The following is a 20,464-nucleotide window of genomic DNA, read 5'->3' on the forward strand; positions in this document are numbered from 1 at the left end:
ATTGGTATTGATATTTATTTTATTGGTATTGGGCCCTGGTGACACTCAGGGGTTATTCCTGGCTCTGCACTCAGATATCGCTCCTGGCAAGCTCAGGGGACCATATGGGATGCCAGGGATCGAACTTGTGTCCGTCCTGGGTTGGCTACACTCAAGGCAAATGCCCCACCACTTTGATACCAGTCTGGCTCCCAGATGGCTCCTTTTAAATGCTCAAAACCTCAAGCAGTATTTATCTACTCTATGAAAGAGCTCCCTTTCCCAGTTTTGACTTTGTCCCTTTTGCCCATGGCATCCTTGATGCTTTTGACTATTTTGTTTGAATCATTTGTATGCATTTAGAGATCATAATGCATCCTCTTATGTTTTTAAGATGTACTTTTTTTTTTTTCATAAAGGTCAAGGGACACTATTCTTTCAAATAGAATTTCATTAGAAACCTTGACTTTGAGAAGTGACAGTTGGCCACAAGAGAATCCGTGGAGTTTTCCTTGTTGTTGTTGGGGTGGTGGTGGTGGTGTTGGTGGTGGGGAGGGTCAGGTCTGACAGCCCTCAGGGGTTACTCCTGGCTCTGTGGTCAGAAATCACTCCTGGCAGGTTGAGGGACTTACTATATGGGATGCCGGGAATTGAACCCAGGTTCGTCGGGGTTGGCTACGTGCAAGGCAAACACCCTACCGCTATGCTATCACTCTTGCCCTGTTTTGAACTAGCTATTGCGGGAAGGACCAGATGCCTGCAGAAGACTGGGTCCAATATGATGTCTCAGATGTGCAGCCCAAGTTACAGACCATGAGAAGGGCCACAGCTCTCCATCTGGTCAGCACATTTGGTCTTCATCCCACACTCTTTGAAAATTATGAAAATAAAAATGGCTTGTTTTCTCTTTTATTTTTTTCAATTTTTTAAATTTAGTCACCATTAAATTACCAAGTTATGGGGCCTGCACAGAGGTGCGGAGCACGGATCATAGTTTGATCCCCCAGTGTCTCATATGGTTCCCCAAGCCAGGAGTGATTTCTGAGCGCATAGCCGGGAGTAACCCCTGAGCGTCACCGGGTGTGGCCAAAATACAAAAAAACAAACAAACAGAAAATTACAAAGTTATTCATCGTTGGGTTTCCTATCTTAAGAACATCCAAAGCCACCGAAGGGCTTTCAAGCCTGAACCTTAGAAAGTTGCCTGACCTTTATGAAGGTTTCCTCCAAGAGTTCCCCCTCTGCTGCTGCAGCTTATTTGCAACCTTAAAAGAATCATTATCCAAACCCAGACTTTGCTTTCTAGCGCAGTGTCTCTGAGAATTCTCTGGTGGCGATGGATTTTTCTGGGCAGACAGGCAGAGTGATCGAAAACCCGGCCGAAGCTCAGAGTGCGGCCCTGGAAGAAGGCCATGCCTGGAGGGTAAGAAATCTGCTGAGAGCTGCAAGGATGACCGTCTCTGTAGTTGTTGGCAAGGGGGTAGGACAGGGACCCTGGACAGGGACATCTGAGGTCTCCCTGCAGGAAGCCAGAGGTCTCATGGACGCCTCCTTCCCACACCCAGCCCAGTCTGTGCCATTGGCTTCGTGGAAGGAGTAGAAGAAAATAAATGCTCAGCCTACCTTTCAGGTCACACTGAATTTCCTGTTGCTGGGTGTTCCTGGTGTCTCTGCATCTCAGCCTCTAGGTCTGAGAAGATTTAGGCCACAAGCATTCACACCATAGATCAGCCCACATCTTTGTAGCCTTTGACGATCCCTTCACTTCTTACTCTCATTAATTCCTAGCCAGGAAGAATATTAATCCTGCTTTGAAGATGGTTTTAGATTTTAAGAAAGTGTAGCAAACATGAACACTCAGCTCTGGCTCAAAACTAGGCTTCAGCTTCCAAATGAATGAAAGATGAGAAAACCCCTTCTAGCACTGGATACTGGACAGCAAGGACAATATTTGAAGATTTTTCTTCTTTTTTCTGGTTCTTTTTTAGTTTGGGGGCCACACCCGGTGGCACTCAGGGGTTGTCCTGGCTCTGCACTCAGAAATTGCCCCTGGCAGGCTCAGGGAACCATATAGGATGCTGGGAATTGAACTCAGTTTTGTCCTGGGTAGGCCATGCATGCAAGGCAAATGCTCTACCACTGTGTTGTCTCTCCAGCCCCTCAGATTGTTCTCAATTCCGTGAAAAACTCATTCTTTCCTCCTCTAAGAAGAACCAGGCATTTTGATTCTATTCTGTATACATGAATACAGCTATTCATATATTCTGTATGATAAGCAAAAGTGTCTGCTTTAATCCTGGAATCATTCAGACTGCACAAAGATAACTTTCCTGTTTGGGGCTGGTTTTTTTTTTTTTTTTTTTGGTTTTTGGGTCACACCCGCAGCGTTCAGGGGTTTCTCCTGGCTCTGTGCTCAGATATCGCTCCTGGCAGGCTCAGGGACCATAGGGGATTCCGGGATTTGAACCACCGTCCTTCTGTGTCTAAGGCAAATGCCTTACTGCTGTGCTGTCTCTCCAGTCTGTTTGGGGTTGTTTTATAAGACCTCCCTTGAGGGACTTTGAGTGTCTGCAATCCTCCTTTTAGTATCTGCCCTGACTGTGTGTTTTAATGTTCTCATACTTGGGCTACTCAAACTCATGATACTGGGTCTTTTGACCATACCCAACAGTGTTTGCAGACCACCTGAGCTATTTATTACTTAGTGACACTTAAGATTGGACACCACCTCATGTATGTTAGGCATGAACTCCACCCCTTGAACTATTCCTCCAGCCATCATTTCTATTTTTGACAACTGTCGCCTATGAATTGTTTCATATAGTATGATAGGGGGCTCAGGCATCTGTAGTATATTTAGGGTTGTTATCTTAGGTAGTTTCCCCTCACCCACCCCAGGCTACTTCCGAGAGAGAGAGAGAGAGAGAGAGAGAGAGAGAGAGAGAGAGAGAGAGAGAGAGAGAGAGGTGTGTGTGTGTGTGTGTGTGTATGTGTGACTTAATGGGTTATGTCAGGTTACTATCTAGAATGCTAACGTGGGGATTTCTTTTGCAGAAGCGAAGCACGCGGATGAACATCCTAGGTAGCCAAAGTCCCCTCCACCCTTCTACCCTAAGCACAGGTAAACATTTTGGGGCCTGCTCTCTTTGTCTATGTGATGGACACAGTTCCAAATTCTCCCCCAGCTTCACAGTTGCCTGGGCCCAGAACGTACCATGATGCGTGTGGCTGTGGGAATTGGGGCCCCACTTTCACAGGCTAGCTGTGGTTCCAAGGACTCCCCTCTGCATAGGAATCAAGACCATTCTCCTTTTTTTCTCTCCCAGTGATTCATAAGACTCAGCACTGGTTCCACGGCAGGATTTCCAGGGAAGAGGCGCACAGGATCATTAAGCAGCAAGGGCTGGTAGATGGGTAAGAGATGTCTCGTGCTGTTTTACAAAGGGGAGACCGGACAGGGGGTTGCATGCTGGATTTGGTATATGAGGCAAGACTTCGGGCCTCATCTCAAAGAAAACAATCTGGCTGGGAGATGGTAAGGTTGACAAGCTGGCATGGCTCAGAATTGGTTGAAGAAAAATGACATTCCACTTTTGACAACTCTATAATTGTTTCCTATCTCTTAGGAAATTTTGAACAAGGAACATAAGCTAATTAATCTTTGATTATATAGATGTCTACATATAACCCCACATTCTGATTTGTTAATTCCAACAGTTTTCTTTGGTCTGAAGAAACAAACAACCCCAAATTCTCAGTGGGTTCAAATTTAACAAATCTCTGACTTTTTGCAGTTGAAGTATCTTCCATCTGGGTCAGCTCTATGAAGCTGGAATGGCATCCTTTATGTGTACATGTCCAGTAGCTGTTGGCAATAGTGAAGGGGTGGCTAGGCACTCATTTTCAGCAGCCTTGGCTGGGGTGTTTGCTTGGAACCATAACAGGATCTCCAGAAGAGGATTGTTAAAACACACACACACACACACACACACACACACACACAAACACACGCCTCAAATCAACTCTAGCCACCTTGCATCACATTTGTTTGCTTATCTGTGACAAATCCAATGGCAAAGCTCACCTAAGCATCAGTGTGGGAGGGCTCTGTCCCAGGGGTGAGTTCAGGGTAGCTATTACAATCCAACATTGCTCAGCTTGCCATGATCTTGGAAACTCTCTGGTTTCATCCTTAATACAGTCAGTATTACCTTGAGACCAGTCTGTTAATTTTTTTTTTTTTTTTTTTTTTTTTTGGTTTTTGGGCCACACCCGGCGGTGCTCAGGGGTTACTCCTGGCTGTCTGTTCAGAAATAGCTCCTGGCAGGCACGGGGGACCATATGGGACACCGGGATTCGAACCAACCACCTTTGGTCCTGGATCGGCAGCTTGCAAGGCAAACGCCGCTGTGCTATCTCTCCGGGCCCAGTCTGTTAATTTTTAACAATCCAACCAATGTTGCTGTTTTATACCTGCAGTGTTACTATACCTTGGCCTGCACCAAAATGCCTAGATCCCTCCACCTTTATTCCATGATAACCTCCCCTCCCTCATCCACTTGAACCTTAGATTCTGGAAAAAAACTTTTTATCACTGGTTATCAGGGAGATGCAAATCGCAACAGCCATGAAATCTCTAGCATCTTCCATGACCCAGAATAGAAACATAAATGCTGATACTAGTGCTAATATGGCAACAGAGAGACTTTGGACCAGTCCATTCCTTTCTTGGAATTGTCCACTCAGGTTCCTGAAACTTTATCCTTTTGCCCTTCTTTTATAAAAAGCTTTTTTATAGGAATTTTCAAATTTACATGTGAGAAAAGGAGGTCATTAATCTTTCAATTTCCTTCCTTATTCCCTCCCTTCCTTCTGCCTGCATCAATCATTGGGCTTTCCTGTTAATTCCTGCGTGATTTATTTGGACACTGTTCTCAGGTATAACAAGATGCATTGAGTCACATGTGAAAACATGTCACTCAGGAGCATTAGTTTTCTCTAAAGGATCATATATCTTGCAGTAGCATCTATTATAAGTCTTTTTGGTCAACAAAACTGGAACATGTGTTGGTTTTTTTTTTTTTTAAGTGAAAACAGTGAGTTCATGATGTACAACTTTTACTGATCTGCTGTTGGATTTGGTTTGCTAAGATTTTATGGAGGATATTTGCATCAATGTTCATCAAAAAGATTGGTCTGAAATTTTTTCTTTTGGTAGTATTTCTATCAGCTTTGGGTATCACTATAATCTTAGCTTGTAGAAGGTATTAAGGAGAGTTCCCATTTCTTTTATATTTTGGAAGAGTTTAAGGATCGATGGTGGTAAATCTTTGAATATTTGATAAAACTCACAATAAATCTATTTGGGCCTGAACTTTCTTGGAAGAGTCTTAATTACTGTTTCTATTTCTGTGTTTGTGGTTGTGATTGATTTGATCAGGCTATCTACTTCCTCTGCATTCAATTTTGGAAATTATGGGTTTCAAGAAATCTGTCCACTTTTTCTCAGCTCTCTAGGTTCCCAAAGTAAAATTGTTCATAATAAGCTCTCATGAGGTCTTAGATTTCTGGAGGTCCCGTTATACTTCTTCCCCTTTCATTTCTCATCTGATTAATTTGAGCACTTTCTCTCTTTTATTTATTTCCTTGTGAGTTTTACCAGTAGTGTGTTTAACTTGCTTATTTCAAAGAACCAGCTCCTGATTTCATCATTTCTTTTTATTACTTTATTGTAAACTTATTACTTTATCAGTGATTTCTCTTCTGGTTTTTATTATTCCCTTTCTGCTACTAATGTGTGGGTTTCTTCGTTGTTTGTTTTCCAGATATTTGAGGTGTGCTTTTAGGTTGTTGGTTCTGTCTTTTTCTTCTTTCCTTATGTGTGCCTATATTACTATGAGTTTTCCCAAAATTACTGCTTTTGCTGTGACCCATAGGTTTTGGTAAATTGTTTCTTCATTATCATTAGTCTCAAGGAGTCTTGGTTTCCTCTTTGTTCCAGCTATTATTAAGCAACATGTTGTTCAGCCTTCAGGTATTATAGTTTCTCCACATCTCTTTATGGTCAGTTCTATCTCTGTGGCATTGTGGTCTGATAGACTACTTGGTGTGATTCTTATCATTTGTGAATTTACATAAGTTAGACTTATGTCCTAAAATGTGATTTATCCTGGATAATGCTCCATATGTACTAGAAAAGAACATGTTTCAGCCTTTAGAGAATGTAAGATCCTGTATAAATCCATTAGTCCTGGCTCTTTTAATTTCACATTTTATACTCTTGTATGCTACTCAGCCTAGTGGATCTATTCAGTGGTGAGAGGCATGTTGAAATCTCCCACTACTATTACATTTCCATCCATGTGTTTTTCTAGATTTTGTGAGGAAATACCTTAGAAACCTGGCTGATCCAACATTGAGTGTGTACATGTTAATTAGAGTTAGTATTTCTTGGGCTATCATACCCTTTACCAAAATTAAGTATCCATATTTGTCGCTTTGTAAGTATGTCTATTTCAGCTTTTTTTTGTTTATATATTTTCCAATGAGTGTATAATTGTTTTCCATCCTTTTACTCTGAGCCTGTGCTATACTGAGATTTTAGGTGTGTTTCCTGTAAGCAGCAAATGGATAGGTTTTGTTTCCTGTTCTATTCTGATGCCATTTGATGGGGAGAGTTTAGTCTATTAACATTCAAGGATATTATTGATATCATGGGCCGTTTTACCAATGTAGCTCCAGGTATTGTCCTTTATGCTGTTTCTGGGAGTTGGGGAGGGTCAGATGAACCCTCATTACAAAGATGGAGGCTGAGCCATAAGTCTCCAGCTGTCCAGGTCAAGCGATATGTCTCGCATGGCAGTCTCAGAGCCTCTCAAGCAGTGCTCTGAACTCATGCTGGTGGGTCACACACAGCCTCAGCACTCTTCTCGCAGTGCTCTGAACTCTACCATCCATCACTCAGCTACCCGGAGGGCTGCTCTGCAGGGCTACATGTTCATCATTTCTAGGCTGTGCCAACATTTCCCGGCTCCATCACTTCCTGGTGTTATTGATGGATCTTGTGAGCAGCACAACAACAAAGACTTGCCCCGTGCAAAGAACTGCCAGATGCAGCAGTACGTTGTGTGGCCAGAGTGAACCCCAAATCCACTAGAGTGAGTCCATGTGCCCACAACTTTTTAGTGTATTTATTTAATTTGGGGGGGGTTAGGGGGTCACACCTGGCAGCGCTCAGGGGTTACTCCTGGCTCTATGCTCAGAAATCACTCCTGGCAGGCTCGGGACCATCTTGAATGCCGGGATTCGAACCATCAACCTTCTGCATGAATGGCAAACGCCTTACCTCCATGCAATCTCTCCGGTCCCTTTTTTTTTTTTTTTATCACAACAGTACAAAGTCATTCATTATTAATTTTTAAGCACACACAGTTTCAACACCCATCTCTTCACCATTGTCCACTTCCTTCTACCAGTATCCCCAATTTCTCCCCCATTTCCCAGCCTGCCTCTAGAACCAACACTTTTCCCCTCCACCATTGCCATAGTGTTCCCACCCCCAGTTAATCCCCCTCAGTAATCCAGTGGCAAGCTTTCTATTAAAGAACAGGAGAAATTCTGCTGCTCTTCTTTTCTATTGCCTTTTGGACTTAAGTTGAGAGTGAAACTGCAATTTGTGTTTCTGGAAGGGGCCTAATGCCTCTTTCCATATGTTTTTAATGAATACTTAGCTCAGGGAACTGAATGCAGTCCTGGCTGATTAGTGCAAGGAAAACGCCTTATCTCCTATTTTCTCTCTCTCTCTCTCTCTCTCTCTCTCTCTCTCTCTCTCTCTCTCTCTCTCTCTCTCTCTCTTTCCTCTCTCTCTCCTTTCTCTCTCCTCTCTCTTTTTCTCTCTCCTCTCTGTCCTTTCTCTCTCTCCTCTCTCTCACTGCAATTCTGACCTATTTATTTCCTTTCCCCAGTGTTCAAAATTAGTGGTGGTTGTTTTTTATTTTTCATTTGCAAGCCTCCTTTTCTGCAGTTAGTCGTCTGTATTTGTCGTGACTTCTGTATGTGTGTGTTTTTTCTTGGCCGTTGAAAATAGGCTTCAAATCCGGGTGTGACCCATTTTCAGCTTTTGAGCTGCGTCAGAAATAAGCCCTAGAATGCTCAAGAAACATCACTGCTAATTATACCATCAACCGGGCATTTAGTCAATACCTGGCCATCGCTGTTGTCCTTGGGATCCAAGGCTGTAGGTATATGTAGTGCTTACGTGTCAGCCCCAGAGAAGGCCACGTGTGCGTTAAAGAAGCTTCCTCAGAACCCTGGAGGAGATCCATGGTCACTTTGCAGTAAAGGGGTTACCTTGATGGTTGGGGCCTTGGTGATGGGCTGGCTAGCTCATGAAATCCACTGAATTTTTTCTTTATTGAATTGTAAAGTTGCAAAGTTTGGTGAGTTTAGGTATACTGTAGAGCATGCCCTTTAGAGTTCTTACCTCAGGGCTGGAGAGGTAGCACAGCTATAGGGCATTTGCCTTGCATACAGCTGACCCAGGACTGAGGGTGGTTCCATCTCCAGCATCGCATATGGTCCCCTGAGCCTGCCAGGAGCTATTTGTTGTTGTTGTTGTTGTTGTTGTTGTTTGAGCACAGAGCCAGGAGTAACCCCTGAGCACCGTCGGGTGTGACCCAAAACCAAAAAAAAAAAAAAAAGAAGAGTTCTTAGCTCAAATTCTCAAATTTAATATGGGAGAGAGACAGTCCAAAAAGAGACAGGCAACATGTTTGAGAAAAGCCTAGAGGGCTCTACATAGAGTTCCCTTTCTGGGCAGCCCACACACAGGTTCCTGCATTTCTATTCCGTCTGGAATTCCTGCTGAACACTGATCCCGTGCCCCTGCTTCCTCTTCCTTTTGCCACCCACTGCCCCTTCTAGAGCCTAAAGAGTTCCCTCAAGCTACAAATAAAGCGCTGGCATCGCCTCCAGGGCCCGGAAAGATGACTTGGCCTATCCAGCCTTTACAATGTTTTCCATGTTCCCCTTCTGCTATCCCACCTCAACCTCTGTGCCCGCTGCGAGTTCTGGACCCTCTGCTTGTACTCCAGTGGTTGATCGGAAACTGTTCAAAGCTTCAATCATTTTTTAAACGTGGCTTGTTATTTATTTGTTTGCTTTATTTATTTTATTTTTGGCTTCTGGGTCACACCCAGTGGCGCTCAGGACTTACTCCTAATTCTGAGCCCAGAAATCGCTCCTGGCAGGTTCAGAGGATTATATGGGATGCGGGGGGGGGGGGGGGGAGGGGATCTAACCTGGGTTAGTCCCAGGTTGACCATATGCAAAGCAAATGCTCTACCCACGGTGCTATTGCTCTGGCACCTCAAAGCTTCAATTTTTTTTTAACTTTCCTTCCAGCTGGACAGAGAGAAGGCTGCTGTTCTGGCCTGAACAGGAGACCCAGAAAAGGCCAAAACAGAGCTCCCAGGCCAAGGATTAAACCTATGATGGTTTAGCTGAATATTTCCCTAGACAGTGATTTAAACAGCTGTACACATCCAGATGAAAGTCGTGTTTGCCTTGGGGATTTCACATCTCCCCACTGTTTGGTTAATGGGCTGCACGATCCTTTTTCTGGACAGTGGATGGCAGCAGCCAACCTCAGCTCCTTCCTATAAGCCAGAGTAAATAACCAATATTCTTAATATTCTAAGCCTCAGGTATGGTATTGTCCCTGCAGGATTGTTTATAAGCAGTTTTTCTTAAGATACTTGGCTCTGTCTTTTTTTGCACACCCCTCTGTGTGTCTAAAGAACACATCTTGTCTCTAAGCTTAGGCAGTACTTGATAATAAAATCAGCTTTGTGCTAGAAGATTTTACCCAGATGTTCAGGTGTGTGAGGCATGTTTTGAAGGTGCCAAGATAATGAAACAATAAGCTACATTTGTTGTTTTGGAAGGTTAGGTATATTAAATACACCCTTTTGGTTTTCAACTTAAAATTGATTTAGCACAATATCACCCTTTTTTGTTTTGTTTTGTTTTGGGCCACACCTGTTTGATCCTCAGGGGTTATTCCTGGCTAAGTGCTCAGAAATTGCCCCTGGCTTGGGGGGACCATATGGGATGCCGGGGGATCGAACCGCAGTTCGCCCTACGCTAGCACTTGCAAGGCAGACACCTTACCTCTAGCGCCACCTCTCGGGCCCCAATATCACCCTTTCTTATGCCAAGAAACATCTGTCCATATATTCTTAAACATTTTCTTCTACTTTACCAAAGATTTATCTTTGGCTTCTGCTGGCTATGTGGACTCGCGGAGTTTGCTTTATTTTTCTACTCTCGTTCCGCCTCCGCCATATGTGGGCAAATGATAGAGTCGCTGTAGGAACTGAGTTAACACCTCTTCAAGCACTGTTTCTGGTGCAAGTCTGAGCTGAATGGTTTCTTCTGATTATTCTCAATCTCCAGTACCGGTGGCTCTTCTCTCTCTGGGGTGAGCTAGGGACCACACTGGAAGATTCCTTCCTACTAGTGACTTCAGTCTGGAGAAAGGTGAGGGCTTTCTTAACCCTGCTGCTCTCTTCTTGGAGTTCCAATTGGAGTTTCTCAGGCTAGTGGCTATTTCTTTGGCACGCTGAAGCTGCTTGGAGTCCATTTCTTAGACAGCTTGGGACACCTTTCTTCTTTCACCACTGTGTATTTTGGACTATGGGCAGAGTGCTGTCTACTCCAGCTTAGTGCTCTCTAGCCAGTCCTGCAGAAAGTCCTGCAGTCCTGTAGAAAGCTACATTATAGAAATATAGGAATCCTGGGTCCAGAGTAGTGGTGCAAGCGGTAGGGCATTTGCCTTGCAGGCACTAACCTAGGATTGAGCCCGGTTCGATCCCTCGGCGTCCCAGATGGTCTCCCAAGCCAGGAGTGATTTTGCGCACAGAGCCAGGAGTAACCCTTAAGCGTCACCAGGTGTACTTCCCCCCCCCCCAAAAAAAAAAAGAGAAGAGAAAGAAATTCAGGAATCCTGCAGACCCCTAGGCCCTTTTCTATTAGTAAAGATTTCAGAATTTTTGTTTTTGTGATTTTTGTTTGTTTTGGGGGGCTGTACCCAATGGCATTCAGGGGTTACTCCTGGCTTTGTGCTCAGAAATCACTCCTGGCTCAGGGGACCATCTTGGATGCCAGGGATCGAACCTGTGTCCATTCGTGTCAGCCATGAGCGAGGCCAGTGCCCCTATCACTGTGCTACCACTCCGGCCCAGATTTCAGAATGTTTTTCTTACACATTTGGGCCTTTGGGATAACCTCCACATTTTCCAAGACTCTTTCCTCAAACTTGACCATTTCTCCAGCTTCTTAGGGAAGAACATGATCCGGGCCACATGGCTTCCCCTTCTAGACAGAGATAGAGGTGACATCGCAAAAGTAACCAGTGAGAAATACAATCAACCCTCTCCCGCTACCATCCACTCTTCCCAGGAACATTTGGGTCCTCTAAACTCCCAAGTTGCTTGCTGATCGAGGTCCAGCCCGGCTGGAAACCCAACCCAGCTCCGTCCAGGAATTGTAGGACCCTTCTCAACTTGTTGCTTTGCTACAGGGAACACTTTCCACTCCAGATTATAATTTCCTACTGTGCTGCACAGATAGCTCCACTCTGGTTGCTGCCTCCATGAGCATATTTTGAAGAATATTTGTCTTCATACATAAAGGGTCGATATGGCTTACAGTGAACTGGAAAATGTCTGCTGGAGTAATGATGGGTATTCACAGGAGAAAGTAAAACTTTACCTACCCCTTTAAAACGGGCCTGTCCACTCTTGTTTTCTTTCTTCAGATTGCAATTCTAGAAACAGGTGATGGTTTCTGATTCCAGAAAACGTCTCCTCCTCTCTTTCTTACTTATGACTTGGTTTGTATGGGACTCTTTTTTCTCTATCTTTCTAGTGTATAATTATGAAGGAATTGCTAGCAAGTTCTAGGTTTGTGCATGTTACAAGTAGCAGCAGTGATTTGGTTTTTTTTTGTGCTTAGGCTGGTTTTGGTATGTTGTTGTTTTCTTCTTTGGTTGGGTATGGTGTTTTTATTTTTTATTTTCTTTTTTTTCTGATGGATGGGATTGTGTTAGATACACACAGCTATCTATGTTCAGGATCTCACCTGATAGTGCTTGAGAATCGAACCTGGTCAGCCCATGCAAGATCTATGGACTCTCTCTTTGGCCCATATGCTTGTCTAGTTTCAATACACTTTTCCCCACCCCACCCCCACCTGTACTCCAGACAGGCTTTCCAGTTCCCTCGTTCATTCACATGATTATGGTAGTTCTCTGTGTAGTTATTTCTATAACTGCACTCACCACTCTTTGTGGTGAGTTTCATGAAGTGAGCTGGAAATTCCAGCCCTCCTCTCATTGTCTCTGAGGATTGTTGCAAAAATGACTTTTATTTTTCTTAAAACCCATAGATGAGTGAGACTATTCTGCATCTCTCTCTCTCTCCCTCTGACTTATTTCACTCAGCATGATAGATTTCGTGTACATCCATGTATAGGAAAATTTCATGACTTCATCTCTCCTGATGGCTGCATAATACTCCATTGTGTATATGTACCACAGTTTCTTTAGCCATTCGTCTGTTGAAGGGCATCTTGGTTGTTTCCAGACATTTTTTAATTTTGAAAAAAATTCAAATTATAGAAAATTTATAAGAATAATACAATGGACTTGGTTATATTTTTTCTGAGTATTCCAGTTGTAAACATTGTAGGTATATTTAATATTTCTGCTCCAGCATATCCACTCATGTACATACTCACTTTATTTTTTTTCTTTTTGGGCAATTCTTACTGCTCAGGATTGATTTCTGTCTCTGTGCTCAGAAATCAATTACTCCTCCTCCGTCTTTTGTTCTGAACTATTTGGGATTAGGTTTATTTCAAGCATAAAATTTCTCTGAGCAAGAACCTCAATTAATAAACACAGTACTTGGGATGGACCTATAGTACAACAGGTAAGACACTTTCCTTGCACAAGACTGACCCAGATTCAATCCCTCAAACCCTATATGTTCCCTTAGGCCCACCAGGAATAAGATCTGAGCACTGTGGGAATGGAGCCCAAAACCAATAAATAAATAAATAAACATACAAACAGATAAGCAAACAGCACTACTTGAACTCAAACAATTAACCATGAATTCTAGCCTCAAGTTTACACAGTCAAATGTTACCAGTGGTCCTTTATGCAAATGAGAAAAATGTCTTGATCCTAAATATTCTTTATGCCAATATCATATATATATCAATATATATTGAATATAGTATCTCTTTGTCATCTTGCCTTCCTTTGTACTGAGTAGAAGTCCCTGGGGAAGTATCTCATTAGGTTGAATCTGTTTATTCGTGACAGGATTTCAGTTGCTCACATTTATTTTTTTTTGTCTGTTGTTTGTTTTTGTTTTTTTGGGGGTCACACTTGGCCATGCCCAGGGTTTACTCCTTGCTCTGTGCTCAGAAATCCACTCCTAGCAAGTTCGGGGAATCATGGGATGCCAGGGATCGAATCCAGGTCTGTCCCATGTCATCTGCATGCAAGGCAAATACTCTATCGCTGTGCTATCACTCCAGCCTCCACCTGCTCCCCTTTTACCAGGAACTCCCCTGGGGTGCTACTGTGTGGTTTTTAGTACATGTCCTCTCTGGATACACTCAGGCTGGCTTGATTACTTTATAGAGAAGGTATGCACCAATTTCTTTACTGTAGAGCTTTGATTTTTCTCTTTGGAAGATACTAAGGGACAATGAGAATAATTCATTTTTTATCCAACTTTGATCCACTGGTGTTGGCGTCCATTGGAGAGACTTCTTTTGAATGAGAATTTGTGGCAATCTCCCAGGGATGGTTTTCTGTTTCCTGCTTCCTTTTCTATTTGTTTAACCTTCTGCCCTAAGGAAAGAACTCTTAGTCTCCTCTTTTATTTCACTCTATTTTGTTATAACACCCTGTACCATACTCTTTGATTTTATGTCAAACAGAGTGACTTGCAGGACTGTCATTTGTTAATTGCTTACATAATTCTGTTACAAAATAATCCACCTTAATCTTTTCCTGTTTGGCCTTTGTTTTAGCCAGAACTTCACCGGGCCTAGGTTTTGATTAATGGAAATCACAGTCAGTCAGTGATCACAATCTTCGGACAGGGAGAAACTACCATTTGCTGTGCACAGAACTGTTATGGGTTTTAGCTTATTTCTTAAAAGGGCAGAAAAGGGAAATATCACACACACACACACACACACACATACACACACACACACACACACACACACACACACACACATCTAGCTCTTAAATTAACGATGAAATTATTTTCTCTCCCCAGACTTTTTCTTCTTCGTGACAGTCAGAGTAATCCAAAGGCATTTGTACTCACACTGTGTCATCACCAGAAAATTAAAAACTTCCAGATCTTGCCAGTACGTATTTTCATATTAATATGCCTATTGGGGAAAGGGGGGGGTTAAGACACTCCACAGCATTAAGGGGCTAATTCTGACCTTATGTCTTGCCAGTAATAGAACCTGGACCCTCCCCAAAGCAGTTGTGTGCAAGGCTTACCCCCTACAAAACTCTTTGGTGTTCCAGGCCTTCCCACCTCTAAATTTCTTTGGCCTGATAGGCCCTTCCAGGTCTTACCATCTACAAGTCTCTTTGGCCCATAACCCTCCTATTTTGTTTTTTGCCATTTATGAATTATTAATTATATGAGTACATATCATTAACTAACAGTTCCAAGCTCTCATATGAGATCGCTTTAGAAATTTCTTTAAAGATTTGTGATTTAAAATTGGAAATGGGGTTTTGCTTGGTATAATGACTGAAAATGGGAACATTGTTCTACATGGTTATAGTCTCATGGAAACCAGGAGTGTCATATGATGTGGGTGAGCATTAGATAGCCAGAAGCCAACACCAGTAGTGTGCCTAGATAGACAAGCATAGAGTTGGATTAGCTCTTGTGACTTTATGCAGAAGTGTTTTGGAGAAGAAAGGTACAGCAGGTTCAACTGTTACAGCTTCATAATTATGATGAATATAATTTTTGCATAGTAGACTCAATTGTTAGAACTTTACTCCTAACTTTTATGAAAATAGGCATTGGATGGTGAGATGTACTATTGGGTACCTGCCTGCATGGAAGTGTATGATTGGATTAGTTTGTACCAAGTTCAGACCAAGAAAGGTTTCAGGAACTAGCCAGCAGTGATGTATTGCCCCAAAGAGAATTGTTGCTTCCTTATCTTTATCCTTGAATGAGAGAACAGATTCTACCTTTGAATTCTTCCCCCAAAAAATCATTACCAATGATGCTATCATCATTTTTATTTATTTATCATCATTATTATCAATCAGTACCAGTCTTTTTCATGAAGTGGAGTCACAATATTACCAAACTGAAGACTGTTGTTTCGGAAGTTCAGATTCTACTTCCTAGTTTGGTTGTTATGGGGGAGTTATCTCCAAGAGTTTAAGAATTGAGAGGAGAGATTCCAAATTAATCTCAAATATTTTCTCCATGAATCAGTACACATTGTATGAATTGTTTCTGTGAGGCCCAAACTTTCCACTCAGAAACTCAGTCTGTCTGTGCATGGAATGAAGCTGTAAGAACTCTTGATGCATTGAGTGTATCCATCTGCCTCAGTAGTTGAACATGGTATTCTCCAAATGGACTTGAAGCGTAAGGCTTCAGCCTGACTCCTCAAGAACTGTACTGATGGGAACTGCACAGTGTAGGCTACAGAGAGTGGTCTTAGTTAACTTTTGTGAACTAAGAGGAAACATGCTGACCACCGTCTGTGTGTACTGGCTGCCTCCTGCATTTGGATGGCTCACCCATGGCCCTCAGGCTCTTGCCCTGGGCCAAGATCAAAGATGAAGTGTGGACTGAGAATAGTCTTCCCAGATCCTATATAAACCCGTAAATTGTTTTCAGAGAGAAGGTACTTTGTTCAGGACTGTATTTGTTTTTGCCCTGTATTTTCTTATTGACAGGGATGTTTCCACTTTTTCTTTTTCTTAAAGAGTACTATGTGGTGGGCATGAGAATATGAATTGTCATCTCTTAAGTCCCTCCACTCCTAGGAGTACTATAAGGATTGTAATTCAAAGCTTCCAGCAACAAGACTGATTTCTGTGTCCAAAAATGACCCTGGGTAGTGCTTATAATTCCAGCAGGGCTAAGTTTATTTAAGATTTAAAGCTGCCTTTCCATGTGAACTCCCCCACCCTGCTTTGTATTAAAGTAATTGGATTAAAAAAATTATTGTGTAAAATTGACATATGTGTTTATCCTGTAATTAAAGAGGAATAAGAGCAGAGAATGGAAGATAGATTAAAAAAATAGACATTGGGAGTAGAGTTTTTTTTTTCTGGTAGGTTATTATGGAGTGCTTCTGTCTTAATAGAAATAGCTACCAAAATCAAGAGTTTATTAAGTTATCATAGTAATCCAACATTTGCTTCACAAGAGAGCAAAATATACTTGGGGATGAATTTGTGGCTAAGGCAATTTCCCCAAGTAAGGATCCAGAATTTATACTCTCTCATAGGACCCAGCTGGATACACAACAGGTTAACTGTTCCACCTCACCCTCATCCATGGAGCATGCTGTATACGTGGATATTCAGAGGTCATCAATTCAGAGGCAATCAACCACAGCCTCGTATGCAGAGAGAACCAGCACTACAGGAACTGACGGCTAGCAGTCCCTGGTAGAACTTAGTAGCTTAGCTGTGCCCCAGCACAAACAACTCCCCATCTCTTAGCTCACCTCTATCATCCCCCACTGTCTTCTAGGTCACCTTGTTAACTCCACACGTAATCCTGAAAAGCCACATTAGGGGCAGATCAAGTTAATTCTGACCATGAGTCCTACTTTGGTCCCTGAACTGTGACCCCTAAGTTGACTGGTTCTTGTCTCTCCCCCCAGTGCGAGGATGACGGACAAATGTTTTTCAGCCTTGACGATGGAAATACCAAATTCTCTGACCTGATCCAGCTGGTGGACTTTTACCAGCTAAACAAAGGAGTACTGCCTTGCAAACTCAAGCACCACTGCATTCGCGTGGCCTTATGACCTCACACTTCTACTCTCGGCCGAAGACTGGAGAAAGTTGACACTGGAATGAAGAAGAATCCATGCATCTGTTCTGCACCTTGGACGTTGGAATGCGCTCGGTTCATTTGGTGCCAACCTGACCAAGATTTGACTAGTTGGACCTAACGACGATTTGCTGCTTCGTATCCAACAGGATGGCTTCCTCTTGGCTGACCAAATCAGGGAGGGCAAGAAAAGAAGAGCAAGCGCAAATTTGATAATAAACTGGAATGATCATCTTGGCTGGGCCACGTAGGAAAAAGAACCGGAGAGAAGTCATTGGAAATGAACTATTGCCCTGGAATAATCTTGACAATTAAAACTGATATGTTTACTTTTTGTATTGATCACTTTTTTGCACTCCTTCTTGATGTTTAAAATTGTATTCAGCCTATGGTAGGAGGGGTGTGGCTTTTCAGCACATCTAAGGCAGAAAGAATGGGCAGCCTTAAGAGATTGAACATGGGCCCCCCCAGCTGTTTCCAGAGGGGACCCGACCCTCTGTGGGTTCCATGGGTGGATTCCACTCCCCAATGATGAAGCACCCCCAGTCCTTCCCAACAAATATACTTGAAGAGCTCCTTTAAAGTCAAAGGTGTCACCTGTGGTAGGCATTTGGCATGTTTTGCGGCCCCATCAGTGATGACAGTCTGTCGATCAGTTCCATATGCACAGATATCCTATCCTCTCACGTGTCTCGTCTTCCACAGTTTCGGACACTTGATTTCTTTGGAAAACATTTCTTCGCTGTTGAAAACCCAATAGGACCGAGAGTCCTGGCTCTGGTGGAATGCAGACCAGCCTTCTTAAGAGGCACCCACAGCCCACTGTCTGATGTGGATGCCACGCTGCATTGCCCACCTGGGATACCTTTCAGCCCATTCAGGAATAATCACTGCCCTTCCCTGCAGTGGTGTGAGTCCTTTCTTGGCTATTCTCCCTCCTGGGGACGAAAGAATCTAAAAAATATTAAAAGTGGCACTTGAATGCTTGGCCCTCCTTCGGTGTCCCATGGGTTTCTATGGTGGTGACGATGAATAATTGAAAAGGGCACTTCTGCAGCTTTCTAAAGACCTTGAAAAGGTCTTTGCTCGATGACCTCTGTCCTGCTGAAAACCCCCTGTAGGCCAGTGACCCATGAGGCAGCTGAGGCTCCTCCTCTTTTTGGCCTACAATCACAAGTACCTCACAGCAGTGTAGACATTGAAGACTTGTATAAACCCAACACTGCTACCTACTCTAGGAGCTGAGTCAGAATGGGGCTTGAGCTATTATTATTCCCTTGGCCCCTCCAACCCTGTCCCCTTAGCTGAGTTTCCAAGCATGAGAGTTGCCATGTCTTTGCCTTTGAATTCCGCAAAGCAGAAAGGGCTCCCTAAGCAGCATACTTGACTATGCTGAGAAATTAGTTCTTCTTAGTTCTGAGATTCAAGTCAACTTTGGCCCTGAAGGTGTGCTCGCCTGAACTAGCCTAAAGGTGTGCTAACTGAACTGCCTAAATTCCTGTCTGCTTCAACGCCCCTCAAGGAGCGTATACACATAGTTTAGAACCATCATAATAGGTTTAGTGATGCATCTTTGCGACAAGTCATAGCTAGGGTTTAGAAACACTGTATTTTCGTTTACAGACCACACTAGCTGATTTCCATTCAATGAAGGATCTTTCAATAGGACACGTTTTCAACCATAAAAATCCCATCGCATTTTCTGCTTTTCATAGCCAGTCTTTCAAACCATTGAATATTAATTAGGTCATCACACCTAGCATGCTTTCACTGAACTTCTCTTGGGGATTGATGCTCTAGAGACACTGTTGTATCTTTTCCCTCTTCACTGGTTGGAAGTAAAACTTTAGGAAAAAAAAAATAAAAGACCTCTCATTTCTTTTTTTCTGTTTACATAGACCATTCACCAGTGAGGCGAGACTCTCCTGCCCTCTCCAATAGACAGCTAGTATTGCAGTATTTCATATTTATAGATACACATTTTATTTAATAGAACAAAAGATTGACTCTGGGTCACAGTTTTTATATGTAGCTGGTTTGATGTAGTGTTTTGTACCTTCCAGCTGAAGTGAATTGTTTTGAGAGTGTAAACTTCCCACAAGTTCCCATAACCCCTGCTGCTGCCCTTACGATGGGCAGCTGGGAATTCCGCCGGAAACAGTACCTCTAGGGTGCAGGCTTCCAACCCAATCAACCAGGGGCCGAAGGACATTCAACTTTTATTTTTGTATTTTAATGCTATGAATGTAAATGGGACAGCTCAGGGTCGTTTTTTGGAGCCTGTTGACTTTTTTTTTTAATCGTTGCCTGTGATTTTCTCTCAAGTGAAAACTCCAGCAGTCTGGAATATGTTAAGAAGGAAAACACCAAATAATTTCGGTATTGGGGTTTGATAGATGAACTCTGTTACCTTAGGAATTTGAGTTCCAGAACGTTTGTTTCATTTGCTAAACCTTGAAAAAATACGTGCCTCAGTCTAGATGTTTTGTCTTCTCTTATCTGCACTTAATACCTGACAGTTTGACCAATCAGCACATTGTTTAAGGGTGGAATTTATAATGTCACAGCAAAGCCACAGCGACCATGTAAAAATGTTCAGGGAACGCAGCAGGTATTAACTTCAGAGACAAAACCTTTATTCCATGTGCTTTGCTTTATTCTGTACATAACTCTTGGACTTGTGTACTTAATTGTAAACTTTCCGGTATTTTTGTACAAATAAGGGACTGATGTTCTGTTTCTTGTCATTAGAAATAAACATAAATACAGTGTTATTCATTTTCTATTGCTTTTTCTGTCTCTTTATAAATTGTACAATGCTCCTGTTAGCCAGCCACTGAGAGCCTTTGGAAATAAATTTGAATATTAATAACATGCCTCTTTCCGCTGGGTAGAAACCGACTGAAAAGGAATTGCTGTGTGACTTGGGTCTTGCATGAGCCTGCCGACACATGGGTCCTCCTCCCAACCAGACTTGCTAGTATTGCTGCTCTGCCCTGCCTTGGTGCCCTCAAGAGACCCACCTGTACCTTGGCCCCTTCTTGCTCCTGTACTGGAAGATCCACAGACCCACATGTGCCAGAGGGACCCAGAATTTCACTCAGAGTTCTCTGGGGTTAATAAATAAATTAAGAAATTCAGAAAAGTTCAGTTTTTCCCACTACAGTGGAATGATTAAAGTGGCCCAGATTCTTCCCTGAGTTTTCTAGTTAAACAGAACATTAACTTAGAAGTTTGTCAAATGGATGGGAGGAGAGGGAATGGGAGAAGTTCACCGACATAAAAAAATTCTGGCTAAAATATAAACACATTACTTGGAAAATCGGCCCATGCACCAT

At 42.8% G+C, this 20,464-nt stretch overlaps 1 protein-coding gene across 2 annotated transcripts in view; it reads left to right on the plus strand.

Annotated features, from left to right (window-relative positions):
• GRB10 (growth factor receptor bound protein 10) overlaps nt 1–19,904 on the plus strand; it is a 176,256-nt gene extending 156,352 nt beyond the window's left edge. For both annotated transcript variants that reach the window (XM_049777476.1, XM_049777477.1), the window contains 5 exons: nt 1,286–1,402; nt 3,034–3,100; nt 3,306–3,393; nt 14,343–14,436; nt 16,954–19,904. In XM_049777476.1, coding sequence (XP_049633433.1) covers nt 1,286–1,402; nt 3,034–3,100; nt 3,306–3,393; nt 14,343–14,436; nt 16,954–17,100 — 513 coding nt within the window. In that variant the 3' untranslated portion in view covers nt 17,101–19,904. The remainder of the gene's footprint in view (nt 1–1,285; nt 1,403–3,033; nt 3,101–3,305; nt 3,394–14,342; nt 14,437–16,953) is intronic.
• Nucleotides 19,905–20,464: the final 560 nt, after the last annotated feature.

Source organism: Suncus etruscus, chromosome 7 (assembly GCF_024139225.1).
Source record: "Suncus etruscus isolate mSunEtr1 chromosome 7, mSunEtr1.pri.cur, whole genome shotgun sequence".
NCBI lineage: Eukaryota > Metazoa > Chordata > Mammalia > Eulipotyphla > Soricidae > Suncus > Suncus etruscus.